At 44.0% G+C, this 15,375-nt stretch overlaps 1 protein-coding gene across 2 annotated transcripts in view; it reads left to right on the plus strand.

Moving 5' to 3' along the window:
• The window catches only part of Smap2 (small ArfGAP2), a 46,303-nt gene that overhangs the window by 26,721 nt on the left and 4,207 nt on the right, over positions 1-15,375 (plus strand). For both annotated transcript variants that reach the window (XM_021639476.2, XM_060379657.1), the window contains exons 2-8: positions 4,560-4,693; positions 5,527-5,612; positions 6,540-6,618; positions 10,513-10,599; positions 12,279-12,360; positions 13,276-13,382; positions 14,428-14,593. In XM_021639476.2, the coding sequence (XP_021495151.1) occupies positions 4,560-4,693; positions 5,527-5,612; positions 6,540-6,618; positions 10,513-10,599; positions 12,279-12,360; positions 13,276-13,382; positions 14,428-14,593 (741 nt within the window). The remainder of the gene's footprint in view (positions 1-4,559; positions 4,694-5,526; positions 5,613-6,539; positions 6,619-10,512; positions 10,600-12,278; positions 12,361-13,275; positions 13,383-14,427; positions 14,594-15,375) is intronic.

Consider the following 15,375-nt stretch of genomic DNA (forward strand, 5'->3'; position numbering starts at 1 on the left):
GTCTGACCTGTACAGACTTGTATTTTAGACATTTTTCTGGTGGGAGTCTGGAGGCCAATTAGTTATTGATCTGGTGGTATAGCTTAAAGATAGAACATTTGTCTAGCCTATCAGAGGTGCTAGTTCAATGCCCAGGACTGCAAAAAACACTCTGCCTTTGTATCCCCAACACCTATGCCTAAGTAGTCCATAAGTAATGCTGAGGGAATGATTGCTTGCAGGTGAGAGATGAGACGGTCTAGGAAGAAATGGACAGCTTCTGGGACCAAAGATGTAGTTCAGTTAATAGAGTGCTTGCCCAGCAGTCACAAAGGCCTGGTGCGATGCACACGCAGTACCAAATAAAACCTGGTGTGATGTGCACACTGTAATTCCAGCACGTAGGGAGCATCCTTAACTACACAGTGAGCTTAAGACTATTTGTGGTAACACAGACACCCTGTCTTTAAAAAGGGGAGGGGGACTGGAGAAATGAGTTAGTGGTTAGGAGCACTTACTGCTTTTGCAGAGGACTGGGGTTTAGTGCCCAGCACCCACATGGTGGATTACAGCCATCCCTAACATGGGTTCCAGGGCATAGGGCACCCTCCTCTGGCCTCCACAGGTACCAGCAAGCACACACACAGTAAACTTAAGTACATGCAGGCAAAACTCTCATACACATAAAATGAAGATAAATAACTCTTTTTTAAAAAGAAATTGATAGATTCTAGAAGGTTCTGAGTACACTGAAGAGGGCTTAGAAGGCAGATGAAGAGGTTCTTGCTCCTCTTACACCTGTTGGTAACAAGGCAAGTTGCAGCGGGGCTGTGGCAGTGGAACAGAAGCTGGACGTTGCTTGCAAGCTTTCCGTTTCACATGCGGAGCCACCAGCCCTAAGCTATCAGAATGCGTGTAGTCTCGGTATAAGCCCAGATTTTACCATGCTGGGTGGATACTTTTACACTTGATTTTTTTTTTTTTAATTGATTGACCAGATCTACGTGCCTCCTTCATTTTCACGTGTTCTTCATTACAGAGTCACTCCATGTCAGTTTTAGGTGTTGTTCCGTACATCCGGAGCCTGTGCCTTACTTCCTGTTGAATGTGCTCAGCAGCCACAACCTTGTTCTTGGGCTCATAATCATTGTGTGTTTATGTCACCTTTCACTGCTTTGCTTTCAAAACTGTTGAGAACATTACTTTAGGTCACCTCTTACCATGCTTAACTGCAGGATGATGTCTTTGTGTTTTCCCCATGCCATGATCAGCGCACAGTGGACTGCTGCAGCGGCACCACATGCGAGCAACCTGGCTTTGCAGCAGTGGTGTCAAACACCGGAGTCTGAGCACCGCCATCCAGGCTAGCAGTGTGGACCGACCGTGTGTGAGCGGGGTCACATACTGGCACAAGGACAAAGATGGGGTTTAGGTGATAATTTTAGACAACGCTGGAGGAGATAAGGCTCTTTGAAATTTTGCGTTTCTTAGAACATTGAAACTGAGTCCATTCCACTGTAGTAACCATTTTCATGTATTTTGCAATGCTGTGAATATCATAAAACACATACAATAAATTTTATTTAAAAATGAAGGGGGTGGAGGAAGCCAGGTTTTGTATATGCCTACAACACTGCAGAAACGGAGGAGGATCGTTACAAGTCTGAAGCCTACCAGGGCTATTGTGATGTTGTCTCGAAGCGGAAAAAAGCAGAATAAACCACAAACTCCTAGCATTCTGTAGCATTGTGCAGTGTTGGAATACATGTGTGAACCCGCGGACTATCCCTTGAGTGGAGCTGAATGGGAAATGTGTTCTAGAAGCCTCATTCTGTACCAAGCTCTTATGTGCCGTTATTATTTACCGTTACTCCTTTGAGGTGTAATCGGAGGGAGATATTATAAACACATTTTTATAGATGGGGAACAGGAGGTGGATATTATTAAACACATTTTTGTAGATGGGGAAACTGAGACCTGGGAAGTATAAGTCTCTGAAGGTCATATGGGTAATCACTGATTGAGTTGCTTTCAACCTTAGTCTTTTCTGATTTCACAGATTGTACTTTTACTAACTATACCATTTTCCTATAGCTTCAGCCACGTAAGTTGGGGAAGAGTGTTGAGGCCCGAACCCAAAGTCTAGCAAAGGTTTTGCCACTTACCTCCACTCCTAGCCCATAAGTAACTTTTGTCCTGTCCCCAGTAGCACGGTCTTTTTTGAATTATGCAGCTGGTGACCAGTTAAGTCTAGTTGCTGAAAACTGAAGGGGAACCCAGGTTGTAGGGCAGTGCTTGAGCTCCTGCCTGGAGTACATGAGGTCACTGATTCCAACTCAGGTGCAGGAAGGGAGGGAGGGAAAGACAGGTAGAAACGGCAAGTGTCCCTACTTCCCTTGGAAAATGTGGGTGGGCAGACTGTGGGTGTGGGGGAGGAAGAGAGGGCGTCAGCTGGCTGCTTGTTAAGAGAGTTGCCTGCAGTTCTGTTCTGGGGCACTTTGCAGTGTGCGGACTGGAAGACGGGAGAAATCCCACAGTGGTGCCAGTGGAAACTGCTTTCTCTCCACTTAGACCCAGGGAGCAGGTAGCCTAACAGTCCATAGCTAACTCCTTTCCAAACATTTTTACTATGTTTGTTTATTTACTCTGTGAGTGGCGGGGTGGGTGCCTTTGTATGGTGGAGAGGTCGTTCCTCCCTTCCACTGTGTGGCGTCTGGGGATTGTACTGGGGATTGTCACTAGCCTCCGGTGGCAAGTCCTTTACCTGCTGCGCTGTCTCACCAGCCCCATCTTAGCTATCTTGATTTCAAGACTTTAGAATCTAGAACACAGGAAAAATGCCAAAGAAGCATGAAATATTGATATTTGGTCCCATTTAAAATCTTAAAAGATTCTATGGCAGTTCTGAGAACTGTTCACAGAGGACTTTGGCACCATGAGTGACCTCATTCACTCTGGTTTAGCTCTTGCATTTTGTATCTGTATGTTACCCCACTACCAGAAACAAGTATATGAGTCACTGTGTGTCTGTTAGTCAGTGAGAGACTATGCACTTGTTAGGGTCTGGAGAGACTGAAGATCTTTTAGAAAATACACCTGAACCTATGACAAGAATACCAATAAAATCCAAGCAGAGAGCACCTCCTGGTGGTGACTAGGAGGACTTGTACCTTCTGTGCTTTTGTGTTCTGCCATAATGAACTTTTCCTGAATCAAAATGTATCTTTCTAATAATAATAATTATGGATTCTAAGAGTTCCCGCAGGACTCTAACATTTGTTCATTAAGACTGCTGTCAAGAGGCCAGCCTGGTCTACAAAACAAGTTCCAGACCAGCCAGGACTGCACAGAGAAACCCTGTCTCAAAAAAACACACACACAAAAAAAGAATTCCTGAGATTATATTTAAAAATAAACAAAAGTGCTGTCAAAATCCACAGGCTGTACAATTAACTGTCTGTTTCCCAGAGAGTGGGAGTCTTATTCCAAGCACAGGTCCTGCTAATACCTGTAGAGCCAGCAGTATTGGCGACACTTTACTGCAACCTCTGGTTTTGACACTGTGGTTTTTATGCCATCAGTTTCTGAGGGATGATGGAGAAAGGACTGTGTCAGATTTTTCGTTCAGTCTTCGGCAGTTGTCATATAAAAGTCCCTTTTTTTCCCATATAAAATTATGAGAAGGAATTGGGGGACTTTCCAGAGATATTAGGGTGAAGAGAACTGTCAGGGCATGGGAAACTCTGTAACAGTTTTCTAAAATTCACATGTGGGGTTTCTCTCTGTACCAATAAGCACTCAAGTAATTACATTATTTGGCAGTTCTGGATCTCGAGATTTCTGTAGTTGGGTAAAATAGGGACGTCAGCCCAGGGGAGAGGATCTTGTAAGGTTAATGTGAATGCATATTTTATAACTGGAGGAGAGGAGAGGAGAGGATAACAGCGTTTTCAGTTTCAGCATGAGCCTAGCTGGCCTGCAACGTTGCATATCCTTTTTCCTAGGAAGAAAGCTGGATCCAGGCCCCTCACCTTCGCAGTGCCTGCCACTGTTGGTGTAAGGTGCCCAGCTAGAGAGACTTCACTGTGTTTCCAACACTCTGCTAAGGTTTTCTTCATACACGTAACAAAGTGCTGTAACCTGTCTTTTAGCACTGATTAGACACTCAAATCCAGTCCTGGGTCTGCGTGTTGCATAGTAGACATAGAAGATGTCTGAAACTGGCAAATCCTGGGCAGAAAATAGATCTGTGACTGATTGCCAGGGACCGGGAGCAAAGGGTCAGTAGGGAGGGGGGAGAGTGCCTGCTAGGAGGTTTGGGATTTGAGTGATAAAGCAGTTCTGGAATGGCAGTAGTGATCACACCATGGTGTGACTGTTGTCTACTGTACTGTACACTCAGAGTTTAAGCTGCAAATCAAACATTGATCCACGGGAATGAATAAAGCCAATAAAAAGGTTGTTACAGTAAAATCTCTCTCATTTGGTTTTAGCAGAAATGTTGCTTGATAATCTAAGGAGCACAGGTGGGCTGGGCCATTCTGTTAATTTGTACTTGATTGTCCTGTCTATCTTCACAGGGCCACGATGGGCCTCATGGAACATTGGCGTGTTTATCTGCATTCGATGTGCTGGAATCCACAGGAATCTGGGGGTGCATATATCCAGGGTAAAATCAGTGAACCTCGACCAGTGGACGCAAGAACAGATTCAGGTATGAGCATAGCCAATAGCCAGCTTCTCTTCTTCCCATGTAAGAATAGTTCCAGGTAAACACCAGACTGGTCATGAAGGTAAGGAAAAAAAATAAGAGGGAAATTTAGTTGTCAAACACATTTGTCAAATTTTATTTTTTATTTTACTTATTAATCTGGGACAGGGTCTCATGGGGTGGCTACCCCTGGCTGTCCTGGAACTCACAGTGATCTCCTTTTTTTTTTTTTTTTTTTTTACCTTCTGGGTTGCTGGAATTAAAAGCATGTGCCACCACACCCAGCAAAGTGTTCTTTTTGTTCTTTTGAGACAAACTGAGCTAACTCTTCTGCCTTCCAAGTACTGCTGTTACAGGTGTGTCTTCCTGTTAGATACAATTATTATTCTATCAAGACTATGGCCACCTAGGACCTTTAGCATTCTCAAATAATAACATTTGTAGTTTTAGATGTAGGCAGCTATTTAAAACAAAGGAACAAAACCAGAAAACCAAGGTTCAGTTCTCAGCACTGCCATGATGGCTGCAACTGTCTGTAAATCCAGTCCCAGGGGATCAGATGCCCTTTTCTGGCCTTCTCAGGCACACCTGGTACACAGACAGACATATACGCCAGAAAGACACCCACACACATAGAAAAAAAGAAAAACTATTAAAGTAACCTATGGAAAAGGAAAAGTCGTGGGAACCAAATGTTGGGAGAACAGAGTGCACAAGTTTAAACCTTGGTTCTCCCATTCTCTGAGGCCAGCTCTCCCTCTGCACAGTGGGAGCACGGGTGATGCAGATGCACTTCCCAGGCCGACTTCCTGTCTCTGCGTTCTCTTTTTTTGCAGTGCATGCAGGAGATGGGGAATGGAAAAGCAAACCGACTCTACGAAGCCCACCTTCCGGAGACCTTTCGGCGGCCTCAGATAGACCCGTATCCTTTCTGAAGTGGTTGCTGAGTACAGTTGTAATGTTTGGGGAGAACCAGGGGACCTCCAAGGCTTAAGACTGGGTCATCTCTGCATGGATAGTCAAAGACTTTGGTTTTTATCTTTCCTGCAATCAAAACAAAAAAAGTACTTGTGTGCTGATGTTTGGATTGTCACGTAACATCACACAGGGAAAGCTCTGGAATTAGGGCTGCAGTGACTTCACTGTGAATTCTTCCATAGAGACAACTCCAGTAGTTTCTGAATCTCTGAAACTATTGTTTGATGAAAAGAATGGCTCACTGTGCTCTGTTGAAGCCTGGCAGTTGGCAAAACTGGCATTGCTTTTTAAAATATCTTGTATGAAAGTATTGACCATTTTTGACCAATAAACTGTTGTTCTTCCTCCATTCCCTCAGCAGAGGCTGAGAAATACAGAACAAGCCCATTTGAAGGCAGTATTTCCCAAGAACTTTGCAGACTAGCTTTTTAGGGTTTGATTCTGGTGGGTGTTGGTGAGACCTGTTAACATGAAAGAGACCTGTCAATCAGTCTGGCAGAAGGGCCTAAATTTACTTTTGAGAGGCTTTTAGGTGCCTTTGAAATCTGTTGGTCAAGGGCCATAAAACAAATTATTGAATTCTTTCTGACATGCTACAGCAGCCACAGATGCTGATGCCTTCAGTGAAGGTGGATCCTACGAGCTGTTGTTATCACTCTAGGGAAATCAGGAAATGGTGATTGCCTTCAGTAACCTTGAAGGAGTGCTTTCAAGGTTTTGGTCAGGGGAGCTGTATATGAAGAAACAGGAGTCCTGCGGGAGAAACCAGGCAGGAAGGAAAGAGGAGCGCATTGCCACAGGGGACAGATTGATCTTTTAATTCCCACTGATGGAGACACTTTTTTAATTCATCCTTAATAAGTGTTTGCAGAGCTGTTGAAGGATTTATTCGAGATAAATACGAGAAGAAGAAATACATGGACCGCAGTCTGGACATCAACGTCCTCAGGGTTGGTTGTAAATCTTTCAAGTTTTGTTTATACTAATAAGTTACTTTTTAATTAGGCCAGGGAAGAATTCAAAAGACTTCCACTTAGTAAACAAAATACCAATGAAGTAGCAAAATGGTCCCAAATGGTCAGTTAATAAATGTGAAAGTAGCCTGTTGCGGCAGTACATATTTTAATCCCAGCCAAGAAAGGCAGTCTCTGGGAACTTGAGGCCAGCCTGGTCTACACACTGATTTCAGGCCAGCCAAGGCTACGTAGTCTCAAATACATAAACAACCTAAGGCTACAAAGAATGAATGAATGAATGAATGAATGAATGAGTAGGAGAAGAATATTGAGTCAAGGCTATGATATGGAACATGCTTTGAGCCTGGCTCATGGACAGGCAGGACAGCTACCAGACAATTCTCTGCCTTGATCTACATTGAGAAGTGCTACTAATTCACATTTCCAAATGTTTTCTTTCCTCCTTTCCTTTCCTTTTTTTTTTTTTTTTTTTTTTTTAAAGTTTTTGCAATAGGATCTCACTATGTAGCTCAGCCTGGCCTCAAACTCCTGCCTCTGTCTTCCACGTCCTGGGATTTTAGGGATCCCATCGGACTCCAAATTTCTCCAGATTATTTTCCAAGATGGACATGTTGTGTGTAATAGGTCAAGTAGAATGACATTGTGTGCATGTATATGTATGTTTTAATATATATGCACATATACTTTTTGTTTATAAATGAAGCCAAAAGAAGCAGGTCTAGTTAAATCATCAGTGTTTCCGTCAGTCTGACCAGCATGTTCTTCCACTGTGATGTACTCGTGGCCTGTATCCCTGAACTAATTGCCCGTGGAGCACTTCCTTTCTCCTGAAAAGAGTTTCAGAGGGAGATGAGTACCGGTTGCCAAGTGGATAACCGCAGCATACAGGAGGGAATGCAAAGTAGTTTTTTGGTAAATGTGACCATTCACAATAACTGAGGAAGAAGCAGTAAAGGTGGCGTTCTGGATCTTCAGTCAGCTTTTGGCGAGATTCTTTAGAGTAATTGATTTTTTTTTCCTAGCCACAAAATTAGAGAAGTATGAAGTTCTGCAGTCCTAGTGCAGGCCCAACCCACGTGTCATCCGTCTGTCTTCTGGTTTTTATTCTATTGCTGTTTTACTAGCTTTCTATTTTGCATTGTTAGGGATCGGCCCCAGGGCTGTGCATGCTCGGCAAGCACGCTCCCACTGAGCTATGTTGTTTATTCGTCATTGTTTTTCTACATTGGTTATTTATTGTTTATTCCCAGCCTTTGTGTATTCTAGCGGATGATGTAATAGCCAGTGAAATCACTCTGTTTGCATGGCTCTCTCTAAGGCATTTCAGGTCAAAAGCCATCCCAGATAATGAAAAGTTAAGCTAATTAGAATCAGCTGTAGATGGCTGTTTTGGCAGGGTATGAGAAGGGTGTTATCCGGTGAGTCTCAACAGGCAGGTAAATGCAAGGTAATACATGCAGTTAGGGAAAAGGAATTCCTTCCCAGCCTAATATGAAGGACTACTCGCAGTCATCTGGAAAAAAAGGCTTGCCAGCTAACAACTGTTCCAAGAAAGGATTAACCCTTGCACAGCTACACCCCAGAGAGCAGCATCCGAAAGAATTCAGCGGGGCTGGAGAGCTGGCTCAGCAGTCAGTAGCATGTATCTGCAGCAGAAGATGAGTGCTCAGTTCCTAGCATCTGCTTCAGACAGCTCACAGTTGCCAGTTAGTCCAGTACCATGGGATCCAACACCTAATTTTTCGCCTCTGTCGGCACTTTGTACTCATGTGCACAACATACTCCTCCACACACACACACACACACACACACACACACACACACACACTCTACACAGAATTTTAAAATAAGGCAGGTCTTAAAAGAGTTGAGAACCAAAGTACACACGTTTTCTTTCAGTTGTAGAAAATAAAGCTGTGTTCACTGTGCTGAAGTATATGAAGTATAAAATCAAATAGGGTCAGAGAGTACCGGGAAGTGTCCAGAAGTGGGAGAAGGGGAAGCTGAGGCAGGAGGGCGCTCAGGGTTCATCATGGCGCTGCCGAAGCCCTGCCCCACAAAGACAAGGGTTTTCACGTGGGAAGGAAATACTTTCTTTTAAAGGAAATGTTCGTATATTTGTATTTGCTGCGCTTAGATGGTTTTTACATTTTTGTTATGACAAGAATTAATAGCTGCTTCAGTCTCCAGAACCATAAAGAAAAATAATGTTTTCAGCAGCCAGGATGATGGTACATACCCACAATACCAGCCTCTGGAGACTGAGGCAGGAGGATCACCCCAAGTTTGAGAGCTATGACAGTCTCACAAAAAGAAGACGAAGGAAAAAAAGGCCACTTGTTAAATGAAAACATTTAGCTTTAAACAGAAGGCAACGTGTGTGCCATGTTCATACAGGTATGGCGGTCAGAAGAGGGCATTAGATTCCCTGGAACTAGAGTATAGGTGGTTGTGAGATGCTTGGTGTGGGTGCTGAGAGTAGAACCTGGGTCTCCTATAGAAGCAGAAAGTACTCATAACCACTGAGCCATCCCTTGAGCCCCTACATACATGTATTTTAAAAGTTATTTTGAGATTGTTTTCCACCAAGATGTTTATTTGATGTTAAATGGGACCGATAGCTTTATATTATAATCTGTGCAAAAATTATAAAACTGCCTCTTGAATTATTCTTGTTTTATTTCCTTAAGTTTTGTTCCTCTAATTGTTAATCTTGAAACTAAGACTTTGTTTTATTTGAGACAAGGTCTCACTGTTGACCAAGGTGGCCTCAAATTTAGATCAAGAGCATCCTGCACCTAAGTGCCAGGATTACAAACAAATGCCAGCTACTCTGCCTGATTTTCTCCTTCCTTCCTTCCTTCCTCCCTTCCTTCCTTCCTTCCTTCCTTCCTCCCTCCCTCCCTCCTTCCCTCCCTCCCTTCTTCCTTCCTTCCTTCCTCCCCCCTTCTTCCTTCCTTCCTTCCTTCCTTCCTTCCTTTTTCTGTTTTTGTTTTTGTTTTTTGAGGCAGGGTTTCACTGTATAGCACTGGCTCTCCTGGAATTCCCTTTTGTAGACCAGATTGGCCTTGAACTCAGAGTGCCTGCCTTTGCCTCCCAAGTGCTTTAAAGATTAAAGATGTGTGCCACCACCACCTAGCCCTTCTTTTGTTTTTTAGGACAAAGTCTCTTATGAACCAGGCTGGCCTCAAACTTGGTATGTAGCCCAGGCTGCCTGTGAACTTTTAGTGCGGGCTAGTTTGTGTTACTATGCCCAGCCTCTAGCTACGTTTCCTCATTTAAAAAAATAGAGGTGAAAGGGCTGGAGACATGGTCCAGTGTTAAGAGCACTTGGAGCTTTGTAGAGGAGCAGAGTTCAGAAGAGCAACAAAAACTGAAAGAGGTTTTCTTGTTTGGGATTGTTTTGAGGGTCTTTGTTGTATAGCCTAGACTAGTCTCAAACTCATAATCCTCTTGCCTCAGTCTCCCAAACGATAGGATTACAAGCACTCACCACTCTGCCTGTCTTTAGTACCTATTTTTTGTATTCTTTGGCTTTATATAGTTATGTATAACATATAACAGATACTTAAAGGACACAGATGGGTGGCAACTTTTAAACCTCCATAGATAGCCTGCCTTACAGATTTCAAGGGTGATGAGTAGATCAGGCTGACAAGAAGAGTGGAGCCTTCAAATGTGTAGTCTGTCTCACTCAGTATGGAGCCTAAGGAGGATGGTCAGCACTCACATCCCACACCCAGTTGGTTGAATTGATGCATCAGAATCTTTAGGAAGCTTTGATGTCCTGCTTGCCTTTAGATTGTAGCTCCTGAAGGACTCACTGTGCTAATGCTAGGATATCGTTGTGCTGTTAAATCATTTTAGAAAGAGAAGGACGATAAGTGGAAACGAGGGAGTGAAGCTGCTCCAGAGAAAAAGATGGAACCTGTTGTTTTTGAGAAAGTAAAAATGGTAAGTGGGGAGCTTCTTACCATGTGGGTGGTCTGTGTCCTGAGGGGGAAAGCGGGAGGGAGGCTTCCTGGTGGTGAGTAGGCTTGAAGCCATATCACACTGTTGCATGGGGACTGAAGGCCCGCTTTAGAGATCGCCCGCTGCTTGCCCATCTCCTGTTGCTGTCTAACGTATTCTGTAGCTTCTCCCTCACTCTGTCTAGCACCCACTCCCACTGCTCCCTTCTCTTTTCCCTTCCTTTTTCTTTCTTTTTTTTTTTTAAGAGAAAGAGAGAGACTTCTCACTATATGTCTCACTATAGAGACTTCTCACTGTATAGCCCGGAACTCATTCTAGCCTTGAACTCACAGAAACCTGCATCCCACGTGCTGCAATTGATGGTGTGCCGCACTGCGTCTAGCTTATGGCTCGTCTCTATGAGAGGAGGCCAGATGGAAGCTTGGAGCTGTATCTTTCCCTTCTGAACAAGCTACCCGTTCCCTGCCAGTGTGTAATGGCAGCGTGCTGTCTTCCAGGCAGTGTTTCCTCTCACCTCATCTCCCTGTGGCAGCCTGAAACGTCCAGAAGTCAGGTCACACTCACTTCTTCCCCATGGCACACACTGTGGCCATGTCGTAGATCCTCTAGGGGATTATAATCTTAAGAGAAAAAAAAAAATCTCTTTTATTTTTAAAGGTTGATTTACTTTTATGTGTGTAAATGTTTGCTTTCATATATATATGTGCACCACACATGTGCCTGATGCCTGCAGAGGCCAGAAAAAGGCCTTGTGTCCCCCAGAACTAGAGTTGCCATGTGGCTGTGTTCCTAACCACTGAGGCATCACTTCATCCTCAGGAGACAAGGTTTTATACTGTTGCTTGAGGAAGATTCACTCTGAATCTTGTCTGTGGGCTCAGTCTGTTGTGATTATGGCAGAGTAGACTGAGATGCTTTAAAGTGATCTTTAGAATAAAGTAAAAGATTTTCTAAACAGAATGAGAAATTTGTTGGATCCTGACTTTTTCTTTAATTAAAAAACAAAACTGGGCTGGGCTAATCCTGGCACTTGGGAGGCAGTGGTAGGCAGATGTCTTTGAGTTTGAAGCCAGCCTGGTTTACATGGTGAGTTCCGAGACAACCAGGGCTACATAGTAAGACCCTGACTCAAACACAAAACAACAAAAATGGATTCTTTATTTATCTAACAATTGATTGATTTGTGGGGATGGGCTGCATGTGTTGTAACACACGAGGAGGTCAGAGGACAACTTGTGGGTGTCCATCCTCACCTTCCAGCCTGCAGGTGTTGGGACTTGAACTCAGGTTTGGCTTTATATACTGAACTGTCTTTACTGGCTGGCTCTGACTTTTGTACCGCTTCCCTTTGTTTGGTTTGGTTTTTAATTTTCATTTTTCCTGGGACCAAATGCTTTTTTTTTTTTTTGGTGGTGCTTGTTCACTGGATTGACTAGTTTCAGAGAGATAAGTCTCTACAGAAAGCTAAACAAGCCAACCAGGGCTCTGTTTTTCATTAGTTCATGTTCCGTTCATGCACTCCTGCTTCCTGGCACTTCCTGAGTCTTGCTTCTTTGGTTGCTGTCTTTGACAAACAGCCATACCACAAGAATACCTGTGGTTTTACAGTGAGGGAGTCAAAACTAACTGCTTGCTCTCTTTTATAACATTTTCCACCTTAGCCACAGAAAAAAGAAGACGCACAGCTACCTCGGAAAAGCTCCCCGAAATCTGCAGCCCCTGTCATGGACTTGTTGGGCCTTGGTAAGAATTAGGCTTTTCAACTCCCAAATTCTTACAAACACGGTGACTCCTCAGGTACTCTAGGAAGATCAGGAGTCAGGGCTTACGTTTGTGTCTACTTCGCTGAGATTGTTTGCTTGTGTCCCTCCTATTTAGTTCTGAACAGTTGCTCTAAAAAAGTGTTCCCTGAACCTTTTTCAGAGCAACAGCTCAGTGTAGTGGCTGAGAGCATGGCCTTTGGAGCAGCATCCCCATGGTACCACTTTCTGTCTGGGACCTTGGAGAGTTTACTTAGCCTTTGAACACTGCTGGCACAACCATGTGTTGTGGTTCATCAGTGTCTACCTGAGATGCTGCTGGAAGGGTCGCCTCCGGGGTTCCTGGCTCTTCTGCTCTATACCAGGACCTCAGTAAACACTGGCAATTTCATAAAACGACAACTTTGAGCCTCTGCCACTTTCCTCTACTCAACTGCCAGCTCCTCCACCCTTCTCTGAGATGGCCTGTTACTGTGCAGTCAAGCTCTCTCTTTGCAGTCCTGGTTTTGCCACTTTCAAAGAGAAAGCCGGGTCTGTCTCAAGTGCTGATAGTTGGTACCATCAGGTCTCTGCTGCAGATTCAGGTTGTTGACGACCATGAATGACTCCAATTTCTGTACTCCATTTCCCTCTGAAAATGAATCCTGCACACCTTGTCTTTCCAGTAGGCACTGATGTGACCTCCAGGCTTGAGTTTCTGCTGACCTCTGAAACAGTGGTCTGTAGCCTACTCCAGAGCACTTGTGGGAATAGGGCATGAGGCCTCTCTTAAAAAACCCTATCCACACTCCCTGGGCCAAGACTAGATGGAGCCTGTAGCCTTCCTGTGTCAGCTTCTTATCTCACACAGAAGATGGGTCTTCATAACTGTTGCATTTAATTCTATTTTTACTCCTAGATGCTCCTGTGGCCTGCTCAATTGCAAACAGTAAGACCAGCAATACCCTAGAAAAGGATCTAGATCTTTTGGCCTCTGTTCCATCCCCTTCTTCAGTTTCCAGAAAGGTGAGTCTTTTGCACTTCTCAGGATTCAAGAACATTCTGGAAAACTTCACAGCTTAATCATGGAGTCCAGTCATGCTTCCTAGGTGGGGCTCAACTTCTGTTTCTCTTGACTCTCTCTCTCTTTGGCATTCTGTTACCTTGTCACAGCCCAAGATTAGTTTCATACTGTTTTGTCTCTTGCTCCCAAACAGTGACTCCATGAGCGGGTCTGTGTCACAGAGGTGTCATATTGTAAAGGCTGACACTTGGGTGAGCCCTTCATTCTGATCCCCTGCCAGGGTGTTGTGGGTATGAAAGACTTGAACACCAGCAGCTCTTGTTTGTGGAATGTCCCAGAAATGGTGTCTGTGTCATTTTGTTTATACTTTCATGGCTCCACAAGAATTCCTCAAAGTAGATATTTTGCAGATGTGAAACACTTAACTGTGGAGCCGTTTTTGTTTGTGTTAGATAAATAGCTACTTAAGGATCTTTGTGTGAGACAGGGGCTATGAGTTGAACCCAGGACTGGATACATTCTGGGCAAATACTTTGCCACTGAGCTACCTCCATTGAACCAAACTCAGTTCTCTGTGCTGCATCATTTTGGGGTTGTTTTTAATTTTTTTTCTTGTCAAGTCACATTGTCTTGTTAAAGAACAAAGGCTTGCACCAGCTTGACTCAAAGGGTTTGTCAAGTGTTTTCATGGTGACATTTTCAGGAAGATGCTAACATGAGCCATACTTTTTTTCTTCTATACTCATCTGTTCTCCAGTGTCTCATGCTTTAACACTGTTGTCCAGGCTAACCTAGAACTCCCTGAGTAGCCCAGATAGTAGCCCAGGTAGCCTCAGATTGTCAGCCAACCTCCTGCCTCAGCCTCCTAAGTTCTGGGATTATAGGTGTGAGCTACCTCACCTGGGTCATGAACCATGAATTCTTATCAGAAGCAACAGAAAGAGTAAGGGTCCTCACACAAAGGACATTTTTGATTGTCCTTCTGTCTCTGCCCTAGGCTGTAGGTTCCATGTTGATTGATTTTCTTACTGCCCTCTGTTGCCCTAGGCTGTAGGCTCCATGCCAACTGCAGGGAGTGCTGGTTCTGTCCCTGAAAACCTGAACCTCTTTCCAGAGCCAGGGAGCAAGTCAGAAGAAACAGGCAAGAAACAGCTCTCCAAGGACTCCATCCTCTCACTTTATGGATCCCAGACGCCTCAAATGCCCGCCCAAGGTAGAGCCATAAAGTCATGGAGGTGCTCCAGGGAGGACTGAGAACAAACGTGGAAGAATTGTTTGTTGTTGTGGAATTTTATTCAGCCATAAAGAAAAATGAAATTTGAAAACAATGAACAGAACTGGAAAGTATTGTTAAGTGAGGTAACCCAGGCTCAGAAATATACATACTACATGTGTAATTTTACTCTCCCTAAGTAAATATGTGCAAAAATTATGTGCTGGAATCCATGTCTGAGAGAGTGCTTGTGGCTAGAGTCCAGGAAACTAAAAATGGCCATGAGAGGGGAAGAAGCTTTAAAAGAAAGAGATGAGAAGGTTCTGTTTACTTGTGTGATAGGAAAATGGAAGGAGGGATAGTGGAGGCAGAGAATAGAGCATGGATAGGGTCCAGGAGATGAGGGAGAGGAGTGTGAATGAGGGAGGTCAACTGAAAGCAAATGTATATGAAAAATTTCATAAAGAAACCTGTTCTGTTGTATGCTAATTCATAAAAAGAATTATTTGTTGTGACAAGGAATAGTCCCTGTTCTAGTTAGCGTTTCTGTTGCTTTGAAGAAACACCATGACCAAAAGGCAAGTCAGGGAGGAAAGTATTCATCTTATGCTTCCACATTGTGTTGCTGTTCATCATCAAGGCAAGTCAGGACAGGAACTCAAGCAGGGCTGGAACCCGGAGGCAGGAGCTGACGCAGAGGCCATGGAAAGGTGCTGCTTACTGGCTTGCTCCCCATGGCTTGCTCAGCCTGCTTTCTTATAGCACCCAGGACCACCAGCCCA

Source organism: Meriones unguiculatus, chromosome 3 (assembly GCF_030254825.1).
Source record: "Meriones unguiculatus strain TT.TT164.6M chromosome 3, Bangor_MerUng_6.1, whole genome shotgun sequence".
NCBI lineage: Eukaryota > Metazoa > Chordata > Mammalia > Rodentia > Muridae > Meriones > Meriones unguiculatus.